The 25,704-nt window shown below is 46.3% G+C and overlaps 1 protein-coding gene across 10 annotated transcripts in view; it reads left to right on the plus strand.

The window, feature by feature from the left end:
- Positions 1 to 25,704, plus strand: part of Prr5l (proline rich 5 like) — a 160,786-nt gene that overhangs the window by 83,610 nt on the left and 51,472 nt on the right. For 5 of the 10 annotated variants that reach the window (XM_074044606.1, XM_074044604.1, XM_074044620.1 and 2 more), the window contains exons 2-3: positions 19,478 to 19,766; positions 21,038 to 21,118. In XM_074044606.1, the coding sequence (XP_073900707.1) occupies positions 19,603 to 19,766; positions 21,038 to 21,118 (245 nt within the window). In that variant the 5' untranslated portion in view covers positions 19,478 to 19,602. The other 5 variants (XM_074044615.1, XM_074044616.1, XM_074044611.1 and 2 more) reach the window with 5 other exon arrangements.

The following is a 25,704-nucleotide window of genomic DNA, read 5'->3' on the forward strand; positions in this document are numbered from 1 at the left end:
GCACTTTGTCGTTTTAAGGGTCTGGGACCCTTTCCTTTAAAATAAACAACAAAAAACCCCTCCTGGGCTCCAGTCCTGTGCTTGGCCCGGCCCTGCTCCTTTTTAAGGGAGCCATAGAGCCACCTCTTGGCTCCTAGGCAGAGTTTCCTGTCCTGAGGTAAGGGTGGGAGGCAGATGTCATCTTGAGGGAGAGATACAGCGCTGAGCTCTCCTGACCTGCTACATCCTCCCGGGCTTTTTAAGTCAAAGAGCTTGGATTTCCTGAAATTGTCGAAGTGGATGTAAGCTCAGGGGCCCCTGTCCCCTTCTCTCCAGCAGGAAAGACTTGCTGTAGAGAAGGAGGAGTGAGATGCGGTGAAGTGGGGCGGGGGTCGTTGGAGAGAAACTAAAGCGATGTGCACCGGACAGGAAAAGTGCGGGGGGGGGGGAGGAGAAGGAGGAGGGGGAGGAGGCGGCCGTAAACTGAGAGAGAAGGGAAACGTGTCACCAGCCCGACTCTGGGAGCTCTGCGCGGGAGAGGACAGACGCTAGACGCGACTCCGCGGAGGACAGAACTGGGAGAGGACGGAGTGGGGAGTGAGGGGGAGGGGGGGAGGACGGTAACCATCCAGGTCGCTCGTTTCTCTCCAGTGAGAAAACTTTCTCGGGAACACCGGAAACTTTCCTGCGGGCGCAGAGTCTGGGACGGAGGCGAGCGGTGGGTGTGAGCGGCTGGGGTGATTCATGCCGGGGACCCCAAAGGAGTGAGTGGGGAAGTCCCGGGTGCGGCCGGAGCACAGGATTGAGAAAGAAATCTCCAGGTATAGTCTGGCGGGGCGCGGGGGTGGAGGCACTGGAGGGTGGGGAAGGCGTCCTATTTGAGGTCTACCGGATGGAGATCCCACACGGTTGAGGATCTCCAGATCCGATGCTGCAGGCGGGCGTAGGGGGTCTGGCTCTTGACCACCAAGTTGTGGGCGGGGAGGCCTCCCTGGGCGCCAGCAGTTTAGGGTGGGCGAGGGACCGCTCTGAGTAGGATAGGGAGATGCTAAACAATCGTGTGACCTAAGATCGAAAAAGAAAGTTTGCTTGTTTGGCTAGTTCTCCCTCGGCCGGAGGGGAAAATCTCGTGCTCAGGAGACTTTACCCCGCCGTCCCCTTTTTTCTTGGACGGAGGCGTGGGAGAGGCGGGCGGGGAGGGCAGCTACTTGGTCCCGCGCGCCGCTGGACGCGCGCTCTGCATTCGGGGCGGGCCGGGGCGCAGCCCCCGGGAGACCTTTCTCGGAGGGCGGCGGGAAGGCCTGGGACAGCCCGCTGCCGCTCGCAGTGTTGCCTTTCCGCTTCATCTTTCGCGCCCGCCCTCGATTTGGCCAGGCTTTCCTCTGCGCGCCTACTGTGCGCGCACCGCGCCTTCTGCGCGCAGGGGGCGCTCTGGACCTCGGGTCCCGCGGCTCGGCTCTTCCTTCCCAGCTCCCCTGCTCAGTGTTCCAGGGACTGTCACCCCGGGTCAGTACAAGCTGTGTACTTACGAATTGTGCTTCAGGAATAGACTTCGGGGTTTGTCCCTAGCAGGCAGCAGGGGTTTCCCCCAGTACTACTCGTTCCCCTCCCGCGATCACATGCTGCCGTCTCTTCCCCTGCAGTGCCGGGAGCCCGCGTTTTGTTTGTCAGCAGTTAGGCGGTAAGTATTTTTAGACGCCACTGCAATCCTGCGGGTGTGTGTGTGTGTGTGTGTGTGTGTGTGTGTGTAAGGTTTTAATTACAGCCGGGCGATGCGCCCCACAAGATGCAAGGCTCACGCTCGGCGGCTCAGATGCACGTCTGCACCAGGAGACCCACATGGCCAAAGCTCTGGGCGGGAGTCTCCGGGCATTCCTGCCCGGTTTGAGTTCCGGCCTGTTGCCCAGGCGGTACGTGCAAATTCAGATGACCCATGATAAGAACCAAAGCAGTACAGGAACAGCCAGGGTTCTTCCCCCCCCAACCCCAGTCCTTATATAGATGAACCTTTGAGACCTCCCTTTTGGACGTCCCTCTGGTGATCGTGACCACCGACGGTTTGCAGTCATGATGTTTCATTGCCCTGCATTCAGTGCTGAGCTCTGGTAAATTGCTCCTTTGCTCCGGAGATGGAAGGCACTGTTACTGATAGCATGAAGCATGCAAGCCAGTCAGAAGGGGAAATGGAGCTTGCAGAAACCTAGCCACGTTTTGAATTTAGCTCTTGACGAGGTTCCTTCTCCACTGAACCTGGCAGGTCGGCTTCTCTCTCTCTCTCTTTTTTTTTTTTTTCGCGGTATTGGGTTTGAACTCAGGGTCTCACGCTTGTTAGACAGGTGCTCTACCACTTGAGCCACTCCAGCAATCTTGGTCAGCTTCTCTTGTTGCACTATTGAGCCCGAGAATCCATTTAGGGGGGTGTTCAGAGTGGTTTCTATAGAAGGTAGCCTTGCAGAGCAGGCAGGCAATGCTTGGATAGCTCACAAAGTTGTCTTCACTTTTTCCACCGCAGCCATTGTCATTTTAGAGTTTTATTGATGCTTCTCAGCTGGAACCATTGACGTGAAGGAAGATGTCCAGACTAACTATCCCTTTAGTCTGGCCTGTTTCTCAAGGTGGGACCTCATTTCTTTTAGGACCAGGAGGCCATGGGGGGTATATTTATTGCAATGGGGGTGATATTTATTTCAATGATGTTCTCTGAACATTATGAAATGTTCCTCTGATATTGAAAAAGGGAAACATTAAAGCACTTCTTGAGATCTTATTATGTCAAACTTTGCACGAAGAGGCTGATAGTGTTACAGGATCTTCACTAGAATGTTCACGGAGCTATGATTACATCCCCGCTGAGTGGGTGAGCACACTGAGGCTTGGAGGATATAAGTAATTTGTCTACAGGCCCATACATAGGGATGGAGGTCAGAATGAGTTTCAAATTGTAGGCTGCAGATGTCTTCCCCTTTGATTTCCTGGCTGTCAATTAGATCATCTTATAGTTCATTACATTGGTGTTTCTTTTTAATGTCACAAAGTGACACAATTATTGAAAAAGCCCCTAATCTTGTCTTTAGAAAATTGCCTGAAAACCTCATCCTGACAGTCCTGGCCTAAATATCATAATCTTTGGTTTACTTAGTGACTTCATGTATGTTCAACATTTAAGACATTTATCTGTAGAGGACTGAACTCAGTAAGGCTTCCTGAACCTTCATCTTTTTTTTTTTTCTTCAGATTTCTCTATCCTAGTGAGTCGTGGAAGTGCATGTGGTTATTTCTCTGTGATCATTCCTTTCATACTGCCTTTGTACCAGGTTAAATACACAGAAATTGTTTTTGAATTGCTGCTGTTTTCCTTTTAAATTTTTCATAGAGCTAGACCAATACAGGATTGATTTAAGGAATTGTGTGAGTCTCTCTGAAAGAGCCTGTAAGGTCTCTTTACAGGACTGTTGCCTGTGTCTGTTTAGGATGTAAATACAAATTCAAGGCCATGCTTATATACAATACTCACTGGCTAACAAGTCAGTGTGAATCAATATCTCAGTTGCAGAAATTTGGAAGGAAAATATTCTGTGGATTTTGGTAATAGACAGGGTGGTACTTTGAAAAGCAGAAGGTACTGTTTTATAAGGGAAGCCACACTGGAGCCAAGAAAGAAGCTGGAAGCAGAGATGACATAAGGCAATGACAGAGCATCAGAGACCAACTTGAGTTAATTCACATTTTCGGCAGGGTCTGGGGATCTGAGGTTTACTTTGAAATTCATGCAGTTAGAATTAAATGAGCTGACTAATTTATTGAGCAACTATTGTGAGCCAGGTCCAGTTATGGTAATGGTATTTGAGTCACCCAACAATCTGGACAGGGAGATATTTCCTGTATTTTAAGATAAGAAAAGAGAGGCTCAGAGAGGTTTGCTCCTTTCCCAATGTTACACAGCCATTAACTTAAACCACTTGTTCTTTCTAGTAATTTTATTTTATTTTTTTTGAGACCAGGTTTCCATAGGTAGCCTAGGCTGACTTCAGACTTTAATCCTTCTGCCCAGCCTCCTGAGTGCTGAGGTTATAGACATGACTTGAGTCATGCCTGACTCAAGTACATTTTTATATCTATCCATGAAGGCCTTTCATATAGAACCTTGAAGGTTCTAGTAGTTTACGTAGAAGTTTCTGAGTTGGAAGTCAATGCCAGAGCAGTGCGGGAAGTCTAAAATGAGAGGATAGGAAGTGGGGAAACAGTGGCGCCTCAGGGACAGTCTGGATAACTCTGACAGTAGTTACAACCCTAGGAAGAAGGAGGAGTCCAGTCCTGAGCATCTTGTATAGGCATTGGCCTGGGAATGAGTGGCTGTCACATTGCTGAACAAGACACGGTGACTGACATGCAGCATGAGGTTCCCAGAGGGGAGAAGTAGGGAAGTAAGTCCCCCACCGTCCTCTGGTCCTCTGAACGGGTGCCAACTTACCGTCCATATAAATTAGGGAGCTTGTGAGACCTGTTTCCATTTTAATTGGAGTTGGCCCTTTGAGGTAACAGTCATCCAATCTTTTCAAATATTCTTTTCTTATGCCTTGCCAGTTTATGGCCTTTGTAGATCAATCCTTGGATTTCATGCAGGGGAAAAAGAGAGAGGGGAAAAAAAAAAAAGCAAAGGCTAGTGATTACCTAAATTGGATTAAGTTCTGTCTAGCAGCGTTTAAAGAAATACTGCTTGCTCTCTAATTACCATCAAGTAGGAATTTAAACGGTCTATTAAATTTAAGCTGACTTTTTTTTTTCAACTGCAATATTTTCAGCTGTAACATATTCTGGAATTTTAGAGCCTTTTGTGTGTATTCTTCAAATGTGTAGAGGACAGTCTCTGCCCCCCCACCCCCTTAAAGATATTGTGTTTCTATAGCAGACAATACATGACATCATTATATCTTGGCTTCATTAAATAGCAGAGCTCATGACCAGGTTCAGCTGGCTCTGGCAGCCTCTGGAGGGCCCACTTACCCAAGAATGATGGAACTCACCAGATCGCTCTTCCTCTTTGACTGTGGCCTATGGAGAGGTTTGGTAAAGAGCTACTACCGTCTAGCCAGTCCTAACTATTGGTAGAATTTACTTTTATGTATAATTCTGCTTCCCATAAAATTGTGTATGTACTCATGTTTCTCTTTCTGGGCTTTCATTCATCTTCTGTCTTCTCAATTTTGAGGTGTCAAGTAAGACTGTCTCACACACATGTGTACTCAGGTTCAATTTCGCTGGTTACCCAAAATCAGCAATCACCCCAGTTTCTCACTTCTCTGCTTGTTGCAGAACTTTTTCCAGCATTGATGGTTCTTTCTTGTTGGCACTGCTGAGTTCTGTGTTTTGTGGAGGGTACCTCTCACAGCAGATGGGTTTCTTGCAGGTACAAGGATTAAGGAAGGGACTGTGTTGGGCTCCTTCAGCCATTCAGGGAACTGTACTATCCATCCATTTCATTGGATCCTAGAAAAATAATAGCTAGCTGCAAGTTTTTGTTTTCTTCCCCAGGATTGGGGCAGAAGCCTTCCACTTGCTCTGCCCTGTGTTTGCATGAGCCTGACTAAGCTGCCTTACACCCTGTCACAACCTGCTAGCGACCTCAGCTGCGTAAGTCCTCAGGGCAAACCCTTCTCTGCTTGCCGTTTAATTCTAAATGCTCTTTGGAACAGATTCAGCATCATTCCCCAGATGTCTCTAAGGGAGACCACATGGTGTGCTGCCGTCATTTGGAGAACAGCTACATTTGGCTGCTGCTGGCCTCCCCCATGGTGAGGGCCCCCCATGGCTGTTTTCCTTGCAAAATATCTGGAGGCAAAATTAGTGGGTAAACATGGTAATCCTCTGTGGTGTTTGAGATAAATTTTTTTTTTTTTTTAATTCTTCACCAACAGGACAATAGATTCCTTTCAGGCCTCAAAAAAAAAAAAACTCCTAAAAAGCAAAAAAACCAAAAAAACACTGATGATCTCCCACCACCAACGACCAGTTTCAGTTTTTCAGAGAGACAGTTGTTGACTGAATGAGCCCACATTTTGATCCTAAGTGGCCCCTGGGGGATGACACAGGTTGGAGAATTGAGATCAGGAACCTGATGGTTTCGTTTTCCTTGGTTTTAGTTAGCCACAATCAACTATAGTTCGAAAAAATTAAATGGGAAATCCCAGAAATAAACAATTCATTAGTTTTAAATTGCACACACTTCTGAGCAGTGTAATGAAGTCTCATACTGTTCCATTCCATTCTGTTTGGGTGTCCTGTGTACCCACACTGTGTGTACTACCTGCCTGTTGGTCACCTAACAGCTGTCAAGGTTATCAGTTCTATGGTCGCTGTATTGCAATGCTCGTGTTCACACAAACCTTATTTTACTTACTAATGAGCCCTTAGTGCAAACTTATTACAGTTGCTCTGTTTTATTATTGTTAATGTCTTGCTTACTTAACAAATTAAACCTTATCATAGGTATGTAGACTTAGGAAAAAGCATAGAATAATAGGGTTTGCCACTACCCACAGCTTTGGTCATCCACTGGGGGTCCTGGACTGTAGCCCCAATGTGTGAGGACGACTATACTCTAATAAAAAGGTTATACTCTAATAAAAAGGCAGCCTGGAGTTCTCTTTGAGATTCTGGAAAAGTCCAAGTTTTAGACTTAAGTTCTGGTGCAATAGCTGAGGACCCCCAGGGATTTTGCTTAAATGCTCTGAAGCAAAAATTCGTCTTTTATAAATAGGAGTAGTAATAATACTTCCTCATGGGCAAGGGCTGTTGGGGGACTGAATGGGATAGCCTAAGAGAGAGCGCTTTAGGTTCTCTAAGTGGGGCATAGATGTTAGCAGTGATCATAATACTCCAGGCCTCTGGAGTTTCATTTTATTGGTTCAGTTGCTTTATTTAATTTTTCCCAGGACTGTAATTGTTTTCTCTTAGGCCTAGCTCAGCAGCCTTCACGATTTCTCTTGATTCTTCTTTTAGCCCTTGCAGTGATGACCTGCCAACATTTTTCTCCACTCACTCACACCAAAGGTCTTGAACTGGATGCCCAGTACTGAACTTTGGCCTTAGACATGTTTTATTTGACTTGCATTGTGTTTTGATGAAAAAAAGATTAGTTTTTTCCAGTCTTTAAAAGTTGTGAGAAGGGCTGGTGGAGTGGCTCAAGTGGTAGAGCGCCTACCTAGCAAACGTGAGGCCCTGAGTTCAAACTCTAGTACTGCCACAAAAAAAAAAAAAAAAAGAAAGAAAGAGAGAAAAAAAAGTTGGGAGAGTTGACATACAAACTCAGGTTTCTTGCTTTTCTTTGTTAAAAACGAAAAGACTGGGGATGCTCTTCAGTTTGCCACAGTCCTTACCTGTCTCTTTAGCCTTGGTCATGTTCTTGACCTTGGCAATTATAGACCTTGAGTTTGCTGTCCCTTCTTTGGGCTTTCCTGCCTTTTTCATTGATCATGGCCGATTTCCCACTCCCTTTTATTTTTCTTATTATTTCTGTTATGAGCCACACTGGCTCATCTTTATGGCCAGTGTAGTAGGGGTTTACTGTTGTTAAAATGTGATATTTTTATCCGATCCTGTTTTATCATAGAAGATCTTGTGTACTCCTTGCGTACTCCTCTTACCTATGAAAGCTTGTTTTTTCCTTTTCAAAATTTCCTCTTCAATTCCCATATTCTTTAGAGTCATGGCAAGGAAATGGAGAAGCCATAGTTTTCAGTTGACCTTATACTAGCTTTTCCTCCTAAGTCTAGAATATGACTTAACCTTTCTGCCCCAATCTTGTCTCAACTGTCAAGGTACATTATAGTGTTACTTTTGGATATTTCCTGGGAGACACTGAGCTCCGTGGGAGCAGGTACTTAATTCTTTGTCTCCCATGGTTCCTTCACTCAGATCCTGGCACACAATGGAACTGCAAGTGTCTGGCTGCGTTAAGTGGCCTTGAATTGCACTTGTGACCTTCAGGAAATGATGGTATTGGGATAGTCCATCCCTGCTCAGACCCTCTGTTCAACACTCTCTCCCTGGCTCTATGACCTGGGGAGAACCTTCCTTCCTTTTTTACTCCTTTTCTTATGAAAAGCTAATTTTTAACGAATAGCACATTTTAATCTAGAGCTTATTTCCCCAAACCTGAACCTCCAGTTGGTGGCCAGGTGGTAGTGTTTGACCATTCTCTCATCCCCCAGGTTTTAAATAGGTTATGTGTCAGAAATGTAATTGCTCCATAATGGTGAATCTCAGCTACCGCTTGTGTCTAGACTTTTTGGCTTATCATCTGTAGATGCTGCACAATCATACTGGATGGCATTTATGGGCCACACCCAAACCATTTGCACTCCAAGAAACTTGATACTTCAAGTGGGGCTTACAGATGAGTAAGATGTGTGTGGTGTTTCCCACCATTTTGCTTCACTTGTACCAAAGAAGGGGATTTTTCTGGTGATTACAGGGTGGTTTGTGGGTCCAAGTGATGATGTGATGATATAATTACTTCTAGGTAAAACTAAATTGCAGTGTCTTGAGCCATGTGGATGGCGAGTGACTACTGTGGTAGACATAAACCCTTGAGCTTGCTCTAATACTTATTGTTGCCCAAATTTGGATTCCCAAACTCTTCTGTGTGCATTTGGTTTCCAGGGAAGCCCTGAGAAAGTTGTTTCATGCTTCCTGTCCTGCCTTTTCCATGGTCTCAACTTGACCCTGAGATTTTCTTGTTTGTAGGAGTCGGTATCTGTCCCTAAGAGTATTTTAGGGGTTTTGTCTCATAAGAGTTTAGAAGGTTGGTCCTTAATCAAAATAAACGTGCTCTACTCTTGAAGCCCACACTTCTGTTCCGCTGTTTGTAGTATCCATTGATAAGCACCCTGACCCAGGATTCCTTGCTCATGTGATCTAGGTCCTTGTCCCTGCAAACAATAATGTGTAGGGGGACCTGTGTTCAGTCAGCAGTGAGAATTTTTCTGGTTCCTCAAAATGAGAAGTCTGTTCTTCCTGGGTGCTTGGAAAATCCCTTTTCATCCTATCACTTAAAAATATTTCTTGGGTGCTTTCTATGTGCTCAGAATCACAATACAGCAGGGAATAAGACAGACAAGGCTTTTCTTTAAGGAGCTTCCATCCTCTCAGGCCTGGCCAGGTGTTGAATACATGCAGTGACTTCAGCTTGAGAAGTAAGTGCCTGCAGGGACAAAGCCACCTTTCTTTGAGGACAGTGTGCTGCCTGGATGAGGTACTAAGCTCTTGGTCACACTCACCAAGGGCAATGAAGGGGGTCCACGTGTGGCAGATGTGTATGCTGTGTAAACAGCTGAGGCTCTGGAATCACATGGATTTCACTCCCGGTCGCTCTTACTAGGCCTCTGTCTCTGAGCAAGTAAATCTCCACGCTCAGTTTCTTCATCTGCAAAAGAGAGTAAGAACACCAACTTCATTGGTTTAGGATGGAAACTGAGAGAATAAATGCATATAGGGGCCTGGTATAGTCCTGCCATTACAACCAGAGTTAATATTATTCTTATCAGCAATAATAATGACAGTAAAATAGCCATGGTAGACAATTAATGAGAAACCATCTGACCCAATTTCCATCCGGTAGACTCATGTGTATGCACACACGTCTGTACGTGGAGTCCATACCCAATTTTCTGAGTTGGTTCGGAGGGTTATCTACTCTGTGGGTTCCCTCTGCCAATAGCTCGGGTGCTGCTGGCTCATCCTGTCTCTGTGCAGTGTGATCTGGGTGTGATGAAGTGCACAGGGGTACCTGTGCCTTCATGGAGGAATCAGAGATGAGTGGGGGTGAGACAGGACAGAGAGGTTTAGTAAAGAGGTGAGTCAGATGAGCTATAGTAGGAGTCAAAACATTGGCTGAGGCTGGTTCCTCATTTGTGCTGTTAGGGTCTAAACCCCTGCCTTGGCTCTCAGAGGTGCCCAGTGTGTAGAGCTGGGGGCTGACACAGTCCTGCAGATAACCCTGGTCAGCACTAAGCCAAACCCTTCATTAAGCTAAGTCCAGAGTCCCAGAGAAGTGAAGTGACTTGCCCAAGGTCTGAGAAGGCTGGGGTCAGAGCTGTGATAGATGGGATAAAAATAAAGGCCACAAACCTTATGTTTGGTTCCATAAGTGCCCAGTCAGCTTGGTGAATTAGTTGCCAGCACTTGCAAATCAGGTGATTTCATATTAAATAAAACAAAACAAAACAAAAAACAAAAAAATGAAGCTGGAGGTGATGGTGTAGTGGTGTATGACTGTAATTCCAGCATTCAGGAGATGGGAGCAGAAGGATCACCATGAGTTCAAGGCAAGCCTGGGCCTTAGCAAGACTCAAAAAAAAAAAAAATCTGAATTTGGGAAGTCGGGTCTGCCAAAACTATGCTTGTATTGCTAGATGGCAAAAACCAGCCTGGACTGTGCAGTGGCTGCCTGTCCTACTGAGAAGGCACTGCTTAGGAAGGCAAGTGCACTGTCTGCTCACTCCCCGTGATGGTCAAACACTGCATGTTCAGTGAGTCTGTGATGCACGGTGCACAAAAAGGGAAAGAACTCAGTTCTTGCTTTCATTTTCTCTTCCACTAGGGGGTGTATTTCTTGGTCCACATGCCTCTACACACAAGGCAGTCCCTGTGGTGGATAGATCAGTTGGTGTTGAATGGATGACTGTGTAACTGATAGCACTGGCTTGGGATCCAAAACCAAGTTCAGTCATGACCTTGTCCTAAGCACTGAGTGACTTTGAGCAAATCACATCACCATTTTTTTGGTCTTTCTTTTTTGGGGAAGAGGTTGGGAATGAGGTAGGAGCCATGGTTGTTGTCTTTACTTATTTCAATAAGTATTTCAGTTTCACATTTCAAAATTCAGAAGGTACAGATGGCGTGTAGAGAGGTCATCTCTCTGTGTCCCTGCCATGCAACTGCTTGTCCTGAGGGAAACCAGCAGTACCGTTATCAGTTTTTGGTTTGTTCTTCCAGAGATACTTTATACATATGCAATGAGATATGCAAATGCTCTTCTCATCTGTTTTACATAGATAGTAGCATAACATACTCGAGGTTCTGTGTTCCGCCTTCTCTTACGAGCCTCTCTGCAAAGGACCTGTTGTTGCGTGGCACTTTTCTTAGAAAAGAAAGCTTTAGAGCTACATAGTACTCCAGTGTGCGGGAGACCATGGTATATATGAGCAGCCCAAACCCCCTGTGGTGAGCATTCAGACATTTGACTCATTCTTTTCTTCCTTTCTTTTTTTGTGGTACTGGGGTTTGAACTCAGGGCTTCACACTTGCTAGGCAGGCGCTCTACCACTTGAACCACTCCACTAGCCCTTTTTTGCGGTTGGGTATTTTCAAGATAGGGTCTCACAAACTATTTGCTTCAGCTGGCTTTGAACTTTGATCCTCCTGATCTCTACCTCCTGAGTAGCTAAGATTATACTTAGGAGCTACCAGCACCCAACTTAGCTCATTATTGCCAGCCTGTTGTTGCTTGCATAAAAAAGCTTCAGTGAAAACCCTTGTGCCTTAAGCTACGTGACACGCCTGGAGTAAAATTCCTAGAAGTAGAATTGCTGGGTCAGAGGGCATGGCCTTTGTCATTTTGGTAGCGCTAGTCAAATTTCCCTCCAGCCATGTGTGTGAGCTCCTGTGTCCCCATACCTTGGCCATCTTTTGGAGTTTTGTGAAGGGTTTTGTGAAGATCACCGGGGCGTATAAAAATATTACACGAGTTGTAACTTTTGGGGCCCCTATACTGTGCCAGGCCGTTATCTAAGTTATTTTATTTTTAATCTTAACATTGAGACAAGAATCCCACTCACTTGACAAATGAAGAAAATGGAATTCTGAGCATGTGAGTAACTCATGCAGGTCCCCAGCTAATAGAAGCTGGATTTGAGCAGGGCTAGTCCGATTTCAATACCATCATGTTTATATATGGCAGAATCCCATGTAATTTTAGGGGCTGACATTTGAGCTTACCCTTGCTACATGGTTCCTGGGTGGCCCAGCAGTACTGCCTCATGTGTAGCTGGCACATTCCCCATTTAGGAGAGGACCTGGGACCACCTGCTTACACTCTGCTGTGGTAAGTCCTGCAAATGCATTTGAGAACAAGACAGAAATAGTGTGCCTGACCTTATTGGCCTTGAAAAAGTGGTGACAAATAATTCTATAGATATTTGTTGAGTTGGATTTTGATAAAGCTATAAAGGTGGGGAGGGAGGCTGTCATTTCAGGGAGATGGGAACTAGTGAAGGGGTGAGGGGAAAGGAGGGCTTCTTTGAGCAACCAAAGTATGGATGATAAAGAGTGCATGGGTTTGATTGTGGAAAATTGAGTGGGGGATATTTCATGCAGCATGTATAAAGGTCTTGGGGCAGGGAAGAGCAGTGAGTTGGTGTGCAGAGGGGAAGGAGGTGAAGGTGTGAGGATGGGACTTGGGGAGTCTTCAAAGGCATTGAAGTGACAGAATGACATGAATGTTGTGAGCCCTGTACTGTCAGGTTCTTGTCTTAGCACCTGTCTCCTAAGCATGGGACACCTCCAAGTCCTTCTCTGTGCACAGGGAATGGTAATAGCACCTTACTCCTGATGGTCGTGAGAGTCAGAAAACGTGTTTGTGAGGTCTGAGTGCTACACGCCCTACAAAATGCAGGGCACATCTTGACTCAGTGAGTGTGAGTACATACTACTTCGTTACAAGTCACCACGCCCTCTGTCCTTTTTATTTTTTTTTGCCCTCTGCCCTTTTTAAAACACTGAGGTGTACATGGCAAGTGCCTGCTGCCTAGTGGGCACCCAGTAAGCAGCTGCAGTTAGCGGATGGACAGGTCCAGTTAAATGATGATCAGTGTCTCAGTCCTGCCGAGGCAGGAAACCAGTGGGTCTTTGTGGCTATGTTCAGGCTCTGGAGGGTGTCGTGTCCTGTTCCCCAGGGAACTGGCTTCTCCTGCCCCAGGAGGTCACATCACCCTGGGGATCCGTTGCTTTTAGTTTGTTATTTATGCTCAGAGCGGCTTTTTCCTGGAAGCCTCAGAGTCATTGCAAGCCACCCACTTCTTTATTTTAAGTTCTTATGCCTTGATTCTACTTCCCTTTTCAGAGTGAAGGGTTGGAGTCTTAGTGGAATTCATTTGCATTTTCCAGTAAGTGCGCTGTCTTCTTCTCTTAGTGACCCAGGAGGCAGGGCTAGGTCCCCATCCCCATGCCCTGCCCGGAGCTGCTGGAGGAGAAAACGAGACTGTAGTCTTTTTTTCTCCAAGCAGCACATCCTAGGTCCTGGGTACAGAGCTTTTCCAAGAAACAGTGTGAGGTGTGTCTCAAGAGCCAGGTCAGTGAGTCCCCAGGGACCTTGTTAGCCATCACAGTGCTGCAGGGGCCCAGGACCCCAGCTGTCCGCAGAGCTGAAGAAAAAACCCTTCAGTACCTGAATCCACCTACTTAACTCACTTCTGAAGAACAATATGAATAGCATTGTCCCTCAGAAGGAAATCCAGACCAGAACTCTAATTTCTTTAGCTCAGAGACACTTCGAGCTTTCTGTGATGACAGTGGTGGTGCGTGGAGGTGGAGATGGCCTGAATGGGTCACCTTCCAAATCCAGATGTTCTGTCCTTTACCTCCAGTACCTCCCAATGCGATTGAAAGAGGTGACTAAGTGGAAATGAGACGCCAGGGTGGCCATAATCCAATCTGACCAGTGTCCTTATAAGAAGAGGCCATTTGGGCACATGGAGGCACAAGGATAGGAGGTCACAGAGGAAAGATATAGGGAGAAGGAGGCCATCTGTACACCAAGGACAGACCTCAGAAGAAAACAACCCTGCTGACACCTTGATCTTGGATTTCCAGCCTCCAGAACCATGAGAAAGTACATTTCTGTTGTGAAAGCCATGCAGGCTGTGGTATTTTGTTCTATCAGTTCCAACACACTAATGAGGTGGGGTGGTGATGGTGGAAATAAGAATAAACAGTAAGTAGCATTTATCAGGCACTTACTGTGTGCCTTTCTTGAATCCTCTCACCCAACCTTCAGCCCAATCTGGAGTCACCTGCCAAGGGTCCCAGAGGAAGTGGTGACACCAGCCTGTCTCTGCTGCTTAGCTCTGAGCCTCCGCTTCTACCTGGCCAGTGACCTGTATAATGCCAGGCACCATGCCAGGCACCACTTGCCAACCTTTCTGCTATTCCCAGCTACTCTCCAAGGAAACTCACCCTGTTTCCATTTTTCAGATATAGAAATTGCAGTTCAGAGTGGCCCAAGGCCAAGCAGTGAGTGTATTAGTGTGATTGCACGTAGGGCCCACCTGGATAACCCAGGCTAAGCGCCTGCTCTCAAGACCCACGTAAGGTAATATTCACAGGTTCTGGGGATTAAGAAGTGCTCATGTCACTGGCACAGTGGCTCAAGTGATGGAGCACCTGCCTACCTGCCTAGCAAGTGTGAGGCCCTGAGTTCAAACCCCAGTACCTCCAAAAAAACCAAAGATGTGCAGGTGTCCTCAGAGCATTTTCTTCTGCTCTAAGTGAATGGAGGAAGAATCTTGATGCCACAACTCCTGTGGCTCCAAAGCCTCCAGTGACACGGTCTTGTGGCTGCTTATCCTCCAGAGCCATAATCGTCCCCCTCCCTCCCTTTTCCTGCAGTGCTATTTTGGGGCTGCCATGGGGGTGGGTGTTAGAGTCACAGAGTGAGGCCAGCAGCTCCATTTGTCAGAAGGCACTCTGCAAAACCTGTCGTGTGGTCCCCGAGACCCACAGATGTGCTCGTTCTTCACAGTAACAAAAAGCTGGAAACTTACTAAATATCCACCTGTAGGAGAATGACTAAATAAAACATAGTATCCCCTATGGGGAATAGCTAAACCACCAATCCCAGTAGTAAAGTCACACAGTATGTAGTGACATGGGAAGACAGCCATGATGTAGTATTAAGAGGAAAGAAAAAAGTACCTACCCTTGTTAAAATATTTTGTGTGCTTATCATGTGGCTATTAAAAATTAAATAAAGTTACAATTCAGTTCCTCACTTGCACTAGGCACATTTCAGTGGCCACGTGTGGCCAGTGGCTACAGCACTGGACAACACAGGGATAGGACGGCGCTGCCATCCCAGGGTAGAGTTTTTCTGCAGTATGGTGTGACCAGGAGGCCTTTCTGTCTGTATTGCAGATTTGGGTGAATGTCTGCATTTTTTATAGAAATAAGCATATATGCTATTATCTAAAACATAGGAATATCTGGGGTTTCCAAGGTAACCATTTTATTTTTAAGCTGATGAAATAGTTGAAAATGTACGGTGCGTCTGTGTGTGTGTGTGTGTGTGTGTGGTACTGGAATTTGAACTCAGGACCTCATGCTTGCTAGGCAGGTACTCTACCACTTGAGCCACTGTGCCAGCCCTTTTTGTGTTGGGTATTTTTGAGATAGGGTCTTAGAAACTATTCACTCAGGGCTGTCTTTGAGCCATGATTCTCCTGATCTCTTGCATCCTGAGTAGGATTACAGACGTGAGCCACCGGCGCTTGGCTAAAATGTACGTTTGTGTGTGTACATACTTTTCAAGGATGATTCGTAATGAAAATATAGTGAAATATACAAGGAAAAAAAATGAAAAGAATTGCCCAGCAGGCAATTTGGTGAGCCAGGCCTGAGGGTACAGCCTCTGTGTCAGGTGCAGGTCCTAGCAGATCCGAGTGGTGGTCTAACAGCTCTCCAGCCTGGGCCCAGTCACCCCACCTGCTGCTTGACCCTCAGTTTCCTGGTTTGTATCTGGGTCCCTGCCCGTCTTGTAGGATTGGGGTTAGATTCAGAAGCACGTGTACACTAGGAGTGTGCTACCTAGACATGAAGGTTTTAGTAAATGAAGCCAGTGACTGAAGCTTGGAGTGGCAAAGCCTCTGTGTGCTGTGACGGCCTGGTCTGCTCTGGAGTGGAAGTTTTCCACATCCTGCAGAGATCACCAGAAGTAGATGTAAGTGTTGCTGTTTCCCCACTGCAGTCATGGCTGAACCATCTAGAAACAAAAACAGCAATGTTACTTTACTTATGTAGCCAAAGTTCGTGTTGGTTTGTTATTTGCCAGGTACCATTTGAAATGCTTTACAAAAAGTTACTCATTTAATCCTCCTATGACCCAGGTAGTCTCAGTTAGCATGCTCATTTCCTGTGGAAGACAATCAAGGCTCAGAGAGGTCAAGTAACTTGCCCAAGGTCACACAGCTAGTGAGGGCTGGTTTGTAACTCCAGCAGTTGTGCTTTTTCTTGTTATCTTTTCTCCCCACCACTCCTCTTGTCCCCATGAGATATGGCTACAGACTTGCTTAAGTTTTGGTATGATATCTGTGACTGATGTTCCTGACTAGCTTTGATTCTGGTTTTCTGGTTGAGTTTGGCATCATGGCAAAGTGGGAATAAACTGCAGAATTTGACAGGCAACATTTGTAGCTTAGTTTGTTACTTACCCTCTCTGATTTCACTTGACATTTCGTGAGAGTTGAATAAGTTTGCCTGTTGTGACAGTACAGACAGCTGATGCCTTACTAACTCCTACTTCTTCCTTCACATTTTTCTTAAGCATCTTTGAAGCAGTGAGCTCAAGCTAGAGGCCTCAGACATGAATAACCCCATGCTGGTCTTCAAGGAGCTTACACTCGGGCCTCCATGCAGGTTGGGGAACTTTCTAGATTAGGAATCAGGGACCCTGAGTTCCACCCTGTCCTGGCTGTCTCCCACCTCAGAGACTTTGGACAAGTTTCTTTGCTTCTTTGCCTCACTTTTGTCACCTGAAAGTGAGGCCTGGATGGACTCCACCCTGAGGCCTCGTCTGTCTCCTTATTTTCTGACTTGATGTGTTTAGGTCGGGACAAATTGATGCCCGAGGGGCCAGAGGCACAAACACCAAAGCAGGTGACACAGGGTATGCCAGCTTTCTCTCTAGGCCATTCTCATCAGGACCCCCAGTAGCCTCCTCCTGTGGTCCTCGGGAGGCCCCTTGGCTCTGTCTACAGCTGGAGGCAGAGGGGCCAACGGCTCCCTCCAGCCTGTCAGGGGCAGAGTTTGGAGGTGCACAGTGAGTCAGAGGCAGTGCCTCGCTGTGCATGTTGCTCTTGACTTGCAAGTGTGGGCACTGCCATCATTGTCCTAGTGGCTGAACAGTCCCCTGTTGAGGCTGTGATGTGCACCAGGAGGCCTGTGTGCTTTACTGATGCTCAGACGGCCTGGACCAGAGGCCTAGGAATGGCTGAGCAGGGGAGGGAGCAGGAGCACCCCCAGGTCCTCCTGGAAAAGCAGGGACGAATACCCGGGACAATGCATTTTGCTTCCCTGTGCTAGTGACACAGAGTGGGAGGCAGCTCATAAAGATTCTCCTGGAGGGAGTTAATCTCCTGTAATTACACAGATGAGCCACACTTCACAGCCTCTTTAAAAGAGGACAGTGACATGGATCCTGACTTAACAGAGCAACCTTTATGGCAAGTGAAACCCCGGAGCCAGCCAGTGTAAGGACCCTGGCCGGGGGGACATGGCATTATCTCATCTGCTCCTCACTCACGGTGCATAAATCTTTTCAAAATCTAGCACTTGCGAAGTGATTGAGACTGTCTCTGAAGCTTTACAGGCCTATTACGACTTCCCCAGCATTCATGGATAAATTTTAGGGACTGTTAACTCACTCTGAAACTGTAAGAGAAAATGGTACACAAGTCTGCTTTCCTTAAAGAAAAGTTACCCGGTGGGACAAGCCATTCCTTTCCTGACCTCCATGTTGTGAGTCGGTTGTCACTGTGCCTACTACCCACAGACAGTCACCAGCACCTCAGTGTCCTCCCAGTGGCTGTGTTGCTGCTGTGTTCCCAACACAGCTGTGTTTGGCACCTTGGTTCCTCCTGCAAGCAATACATCTAGGGCTACTAAACTTTCTCCCCCTGCCAACCTGTGGGCTGATGCTTCTTGCTGGACTCTCTCTTTTCCTTTCATCATTGGTTTCTGGGATAGTAGAGTTAGCAGAGTGGAGCATGCCTGTAATTCTAGCGCTTGGGAGACTGAAGCAGGAAGATCATGAGTTTGGGTAGCCTAGGCTACATAGCAAGCCCTTGTTTCAAAATCAATAAATAAAATAAAATTTAAAAAGAGAAGATAAAATGAATGGAGAAAAAAATGAATCCAAATAGGTGAACAGTGTGTAATGATCTGTAAGACGACATCTAATAGCCAAAATATACATGTAATTGGAGTAATAGAAAAGTAGTTAAAAAAAGTGAGACTGAAATGATATGTCCAAAGGATGGAGGAGAGAAAGAAGCTCTTCTGAAGGGACCTAGCCAGCCCTTGAGGACTTTGGGTTGGCCATTCTGCTGGACATGTCACTTGACCTTAGACACGAGATCCACAGTCCTGTGAGGTTGGTGCTAAGTAAGAGGACTTGAGAGTTTGTGTCCAAAGTCACACAACCCAGGAGTGGCCGAGTCATAACTTGAACCCAGGTTCCCTCCAAATGCACTGCCTTTACCCACACTCCCATAAAGTCTCTCATGACCTGCCGCAAGGTGGCAACCTTGTAGGGTGAGTTGGATTTAGATATAAGCAAAGAGCAGAAGGAAGAGAATTCTGGAAGAAGGGGCGTGATAGATAGGATCAGAAGCCCAGGAAGGGGATTGAGTATTCATGAAACGGCCTGGGGAGGGACTGTAGGCCGGCACATGGTCCCAGTGCCCAAGTGCCTGGAGCACGTAGGTGCTAAATGACTATTTCTTGCATGAATCAGGTCGTGAATTGTTTCCCATAGACTGTAAGCCTCTGGAGAGCAGGGCCTGGACCTCAGATACCTCTGTGTGCTCCACATCTTACAGTGGCTAGTAAACTGGAGACACTCAATAACTATGACCTGATGGAGTGAATGAGTGAGTGACAGGTAAGGGGCAGGGAGGAGATATGCCTGTTGCTTTGGGAAGTACTGAGACTCATTCATGGACCAGCAGGATGCACTGGGGAAGGTCTTTGATACCAGGGCAAGGAGCCATTGTTGTCTCCTTCAGGCACTTAAAAAGCTGTCTCCTTGAGCTGGGGGTATAGCTCTGATATGCCCTGGATTTGATCCTAAGCACTACTGAAACAAAACTGCAATAAAAACAACAACAACAAAGCCATTGCTTAAAGCACAACACTGAGGGTCTACAGAAACCCAGGCAATGCCAGGCTGGTGGATGTGCACAGGAACAAGAATCAAGGACAGCTTAGAGATCAAGTTTTGTGGCACTGGCTTCTGTCTGGCCTGGTAGTCTCTGGTTTTCCACTCTGAGGTGACCACATTGTTAAAACCAAAAAGAGACCTGTGAAAATTTGTAAAGGGAAGCCAAGAGCAATCGAGCTCTTGCTGTCTCTGAGTTATTTTTATGATAGTTTGGTCCTGGCCAACTTTCTTTATGATGGGGCCTCCTCTGCTCAGGAGTTCTCAATAAAGGCTGCTCTCTCTTTTTAGGTGTTGGATAAACGTGTGGTTTTAAGCAAGCCTGAGGGCCAGGAGGCAGCTCTGGGAGGAGCCCTTTCTGTGGGCAGCCAGAACCTTCTGGTCATAGAGGCAAAGCTGAGCCGTTACCTGGACTTATGACCCGTGGCCTCGCTCCACTCCTGCCCATCGAGTTCCACAAGATGGGCTCCTTCCGCAGGCCCAGACCACGCTTCATGAGTTCCCCAGTGCTCAGTGATCTGCCCAGGTTCCAAGCCACCCGGCAGGCTCTGCAGCTGAGCTCCAACTCTGCCTGGAACAGGTAAAGAGGTGGAGGGGGGTGGACTAGAGGGCTTCTAAGGCTAAGGCATGGCCAGGGGGCATCTGGTGACTATCTCAGTGTCTGTGTGCTGCTTCTGGGGTGTCTGCTCTGGAAGGTCATGATGATAGAGACAAATGATGGAGAGAGCAAATTTTCTGACATCTGTCGTGTCTGTTAGTGTTCCTTGTTTTCATAGTGAGAAAGCTATTTGAGTGAGAGCACAGGCCTATCAGGCAGTTAACCTGTCAGGGACAGTGGGGTTGTAATTTACTGTTACTGCTCGTGTTCCTTAGTCGCTCCCAAGTGTGCAAGGGTGGATCATATAAGTGACCTCAAGTAATCTGCTTCCCCTCTGGGAACATTTGACATGTTATCTGCAAAAAGCTCAGTGGTGTCAGCTAAAGATCTTCAGTCCCTGGGAACCACAGGCACTTGGGAGAGGAGACAGTGGCAGTTTTGGGGGGTGTTTAGCTGATCTTACGTATCAAGCCCTGAGCAGACTGAATCCGTATTGTCTTACGCCTATGTGGGCAACTACCTTCCAAATTTATGCAGGTACTTTTGGGATAATTTAATTGCGTCTTGCTTTTAATGAGTTACTGAATTCTTTATAGTTTGGGTCCTTACAGAAGTTTTTGAGCATGGACACAGAAATCACAGCTCTGCTGATGGGGATGAAGAGGCCTCTGAGATGTTTCGGTGTTGGGTGGATCCTTGTTCTTTACAAAAGGCCAAGACAAGCTTGTAATCAGCTCCATTGTGGTCATTTTGGGCTGGAGTTCTGAGAATGTGGAGTGAAGCCCTAACTGTGGCCCCTTAAGGGACTCAGCCTGCACACATCCTGGGGTGGGAGTCAAAGGCCCCAGGGAGGCTCTCCTGCTTACAGGAAAGGCTATATTTGAAAGGCGAGGAATTATCAATTGCAATTACCCCAGGTCTCCAACCCACCCTAGGAAGATAGTGGCCTTCCAGCTAAAGGAACCCAAGCAGGGTCAGGTCCTGCTTCCTGACAAGGCCACTTTGAATGCTCCCAGGCCAATGGTGCTGGCCACACAATTTCCTGAGAGTAGATCCTGCTACCTGCCCTTTGTTGTGGCTGCTCAGCGTGGGCTGCCACTGAGGCGAAGGTGGAAGCCTCAGGTGGCCTGCAAGAGAGTTTGTGCCATGTTTGTGCCATGGCTTCCAGGCTCTTCCCACCCGCCTTCGCCCTGATCTATTTGTGGAAACAGCCCTGGAAGCAGATCATCTGACCCTGTGTTGTTTCTCTACAGTGTCCAGACGGCTGTGATCAATGTTTTCAAAGGGGGCGGATTACAAAGCAATGAGCTCTATGCACTGAATGAAAATATCAGGTATGTCACAGGCCAGGCCAGCACGGGTCCCCTGTGCTGAGCCACAGGGCTACTGCTCCAGAAGCCTTCAGTTACGGTTTTTGTTGTTTGTTTTGCTTTGTTTTCTTTGCTTTGTTTTCCTGCTTTGTTCTTGCTGCCTGTCGAGTTCTAAAACCTTCATCTATCTAGGCTTCTGGCCCTGAGTGAATTCACCCATTTGTTTGTGTTTTAGGGGGTGTAGGGATAGAGGTAGCTGTCATTTATTGTGCTCTGCTTAATTTGTTAGGCACTGTATTAGGCAATATGACTTAGTGGTTAGAACCAAAGACCCTGGAATTTATTGCTGTCCTTCCTTTTAGTAAGAGACTTACCAAGAAATATTGAGTACCTCCCTGTTGGTCAGGCACTACAGAGACAACCAGGAGCAAAGACAGATGTGGAACCTACTCTCCTGGAATTTATATCAGTTCAGGAGATAATCATTAGTCAATTAATCATATCTGTAAGAGTGCTATAACACAGCTGATGTGATGATGGACATCTCTTGCCAAGGAGACCAGGGGCAAAGGAGGTGATGCTTGTGTTATGATCTTAGGGACAGTGAGGATTCACCAGGTAAAGAAGGCTCCAGGAAATGGTAACTGCAGGTGCAAAGGTCCTGTGGTTGCAGTGGAACTGACAGAAGGCTCATGTGCATGGAACATCAGAGGTTGGGTAGTGGTTGGGTTTGTGTCTTGGTAAAATGAAGGCAGAGAGTTGGGCAGGACTCAGAGCACCAGTGTCTGCTAGGTAAAGGAGGTTAAACAGCCAGTGTTCCAGTGCCTTTGTGTATTTTCCTCTCTGGGTATGTTAAGTGCAAGACCCAACCCTGAAGTGGGCAGAACAATAAACAAAGCCATTTTCGGGTCCTGTTTCTACTGAGTTAAGGCTTGTGTTGAGGTCGGGGGAATGTTTTAAGAGCTCTTCTTTCATTAACACCTTTAAAGCTCATAAGTAAACAGAGTTATGTTAAATTTCTATGGGTGTACTTGAATTTCACATCATAGTTGCATAAATATGGAAAGAGACAAAAGGATTGTCCAGGCAGAGGCATCATTTCACAGGGAGGAAACTGAGATCCCAAAAACATGCGTGTCAGGGGCAAAGCTAGGTCACCAACCCCCAAGTTGCAAAAGCTCAGTTTTACTCCAAGAACTGAGGTCCTGGCCTTTCCACTAGGTTCTTTAGCTCCCAGTAGAAGTGTAAATAAATAAAAAGGTGACTCCAGAATGTGCTAATTGTTCCTTGCTTCGGGACATGGATCCTGAAATTGTACTTAAAATCTGTTTGTGGACAGCTAGAAACAGACAGTCTGAGCCTGACTTCACCAGCTCCACTAGCCCTGGGTGCTGACTGTGAAGTGAGCAGCCCTCAGGGGCTGAGCAAGTTTTCTTTCTTTTTTTTTTTTTTGAGGTACTGGGGCTTGAACTCAGGACCTACACCTTGAGCCACTCCACCAGCCCCCTTTGTGTTAGGTATTTTCGAGATAGGGTCTTGTGAATTATTTCCCCAGGCTGGCTTCAAACTGGGATACTCCTAATCTCTGCTTCCTGAGTAGCTAGGATTACAGGCATGAGCCGCCAATGCCCAGCCAAAGCAGGTTTTCTAAGTGACAAAGCTGGCATGGCGACAAGCTCCTGGCCTTTGTCAAAAGGGGAATTATTCTGCCAGAACACAGTTCCAGTGACAGATCTTATTTCTCAAGAAGAACTAGAAATTGTGATTTTGATGTGAAATTTTCTGACTTTTAAATGTTTGTAAAGAATCCAGATTTCCCCAAACATTGATGCAAGCCAAATAAAACAGATCTGGTCTGTGAGTGTGCCCAACAAGCTACCTATTACCAAGAGGGCCCATAGTGTAGCATCGCCTGTGTAAAGAGGCATTACTGCTGGAGGGTTTTGCATCCCCGACAGCGCTAGGCACCTCACCTATCCCAGCACATCCAGCCTCCTCACAGGCCTTTGTTATGAATAGTTTACACAGGAGAGAATTGTGGATAAGAGAAACTAAATAGGTTGCCCGAGGTCACACAGCTGGAAGGATGTAGTCAGGATTTGAACTCTTGCCTCACATAGACAACTTTATTTTTCTGCTCAGGCTGCCACCACAAACATCTTAACAAACACTGGGTGGCTTAAACAGCAGAAGTTTATTTCTCATTGTTCTGAAGACTGGGCAATCCAAGATCAATCAAGGTGCTTGATATTCATTTCTGGCCCACTTTCTGTCTTGTGGGTGGTTACCATCTCACTGAGTACTCACATGATCTCTTCTTTATATGTTGGAGGTGAGGAGAGGAGCTCTTTGGAGAGGACTCTAGTCCATCTTGAGGAGCCTGCTCAAATCACCTCCTCTTAACCTAATCGCCTTCCAAAAGCCCCATTTCCAAATGCCATCCCATTGAAGGGGAGAGCTTTGACATGGGAACTTGGGGGGACATAATTCAGTTCATGGTAAACACCCTTGCTCTTCGTACCATGCCGTGTCAGTGGGAGAAGTCCTTTCTTGGGAGGATGGTTAAGCTGATGGTTTCTGATCTTTCTGTCTGGCATAGTTCCTTTCATGGAGCCTCTGTGAGCCCATCTCTTATAGCCTGCTGATTCTAACACCCCACTGAGGAGCGACACTTCTCCACATCTTTCTGGTGTTGGGGATGCCCCTAGATGTTCCTCTCTGTTTTCAGTGATTTTTCAGACTGGTGGGAACCACAGATGGTTGGGGTTTAAAATTACCTGCTCAGGTGCAAATTGAGCCCAGACTAAGTCATGGCTTTCAGAACCCAGAACTTGAACTGCCCTTGTTTCTGAACCTTCCATCCCTGGCCTCTCTAAGAGAGTGGCTGGAGTGTAGACAGGCCTTCACATCACAGAGGCTTGAGGTACCACTGGGAACAAGACATGTGTCCCAGCCCATATATGTGACATGGGTGTCTCAGGGTGTGTAAAGCAAGCCTACCACATCTGCAGGTGCCTCTGTAGAAATGAACTCAGTTATCCTACTGAGGACCTGAAACCCTGAAAGAGACAAGTTGTCCTTGGACCATATTCTAATAGGCACTTGAGTTTTGAATTTCCCTTTCTTTTTCCTCTTGAAGACCTTTTTTGCAGAAGAGATCCATAAACTCAGCAGGCTGAGGCATGAGTGTGGAGGGCACAGGATGGTGGGGATGTCCATGTGAAAGAAGATGTGGAAGGCGAGAAGGCTAAGTTGCCAAGCTGATTTTTTTTCAGTCAGTTGTAACTGTCCTACTATGTGCCAGTAGAATGTTTTGACTTAAGAGAGTAGTTTTTGGATTCAGACTGCTTGAGTCTTGTGAGCTTGGGTGAGTGGCCAAATTTTCCTAAGTCTGATTTTTCTTTTATAAAATGAGAGTGATAATCCTTCCAGTGGTTGGAAGGATTGAGATAATGCTAAAGAGTCCTTAGTATGATAATATTAGTCTTACCATTTTTATTAGGAACACTTAGTGATAAGTGATCTGAATGGGAGCACAGCAGAGGTAACTGGTTGTCCCATGGAAGGTTTTGCTTAAAGATTTCTCCAGGATTTGGATGAGTTGAAGTCCTTTTTAATAGGTGCCTCAAAGACTGTGCTTGGAATTGAAGTTTGAGTGAAGCTGAGTTCTTACAAGGAGAGCCAGTTGTTTTTTCTTTCTGCAGAGACAAGAACAAGAAGAAATGACTCTCTAAAGAAACAATGAGAGGGGAAAACTAATAAAAAAAAAAAAAAGAAATGACTCTCTCAGTTCTCCATTCTTCTCAAGCCAAATGGTAATAAACTTTTTGATGGGTTGTCCAAGTCCAGTGTGAAAGCCTGAAAAAAATCTTCCTGGGTCACTCATCCCAGGCCCTCTTTCTACTGTGAATTTAGGAAGTGCCTGGAAAATGTGAAAGTATATAAATCTTAGCCAATGCAAAGGATGCCAGGAAGGTGAATGTCTTATATAAGTGGGTCCTATAATGCAGTCATCATAAAAATTGGCCTTTTCTCTTAAGATGCATTACTGAGAATGAACTCTAGTTTGTATTTTAACAGATAGCCATTGAAGTCAGTAGGAAGAAGAACTTAGGACTGCAGGTAGTTAAGTTTGAATTTAGAGACAAGTGTTTCCATATTTTAAGAATAAATCCATCAGAAACAGAGTGGCCAATTTTCTTGAAATAATAGTTAAGGCTCATGGTCTGTTGATATGAAAACTCTAAATCAGAATGTTTTCTGTTGAAAGTACCTTAAGGAGGCAGAGCTCGAAGGAGGCAGAGCTTGCATCATGTATTATATCCCTAAAAGCAAGAAAATGATCTTTTAAAATACACATATCCGGCTAACTCACCAGTCATCCCAATCTACAATTCTGGCTTTCCTGAATTTCTGTCTGCCCCAGCTTGGGCTGAACCTGGACACTATCCCATTTGAATTCTTTTTGTGACAGTGACGTGGTTTTTAACATCCCTCTCCAGCCTCACTCCTGATTGGCCACATCTGGCCAATGAAGCTAAGTGTGACTTCAAGGTTTGGTTGGGTGTCACAAACCCTTTCAGAATTAGGAGTGGCTGAGCTCTGACACG

Source organism: Castor canadensis, chromosome 1, assembly GCF_047511655.1.
Source record: "Castor canadensis chromosome 1, mCasCan1.hap1v2, whole genome shotgun sequence".
Lineage (NCBI taxonomy): Eukaryota > Metazoa > Chordata > Mammalia > Rodentia > Castoridae > Castor > Castor canadensis.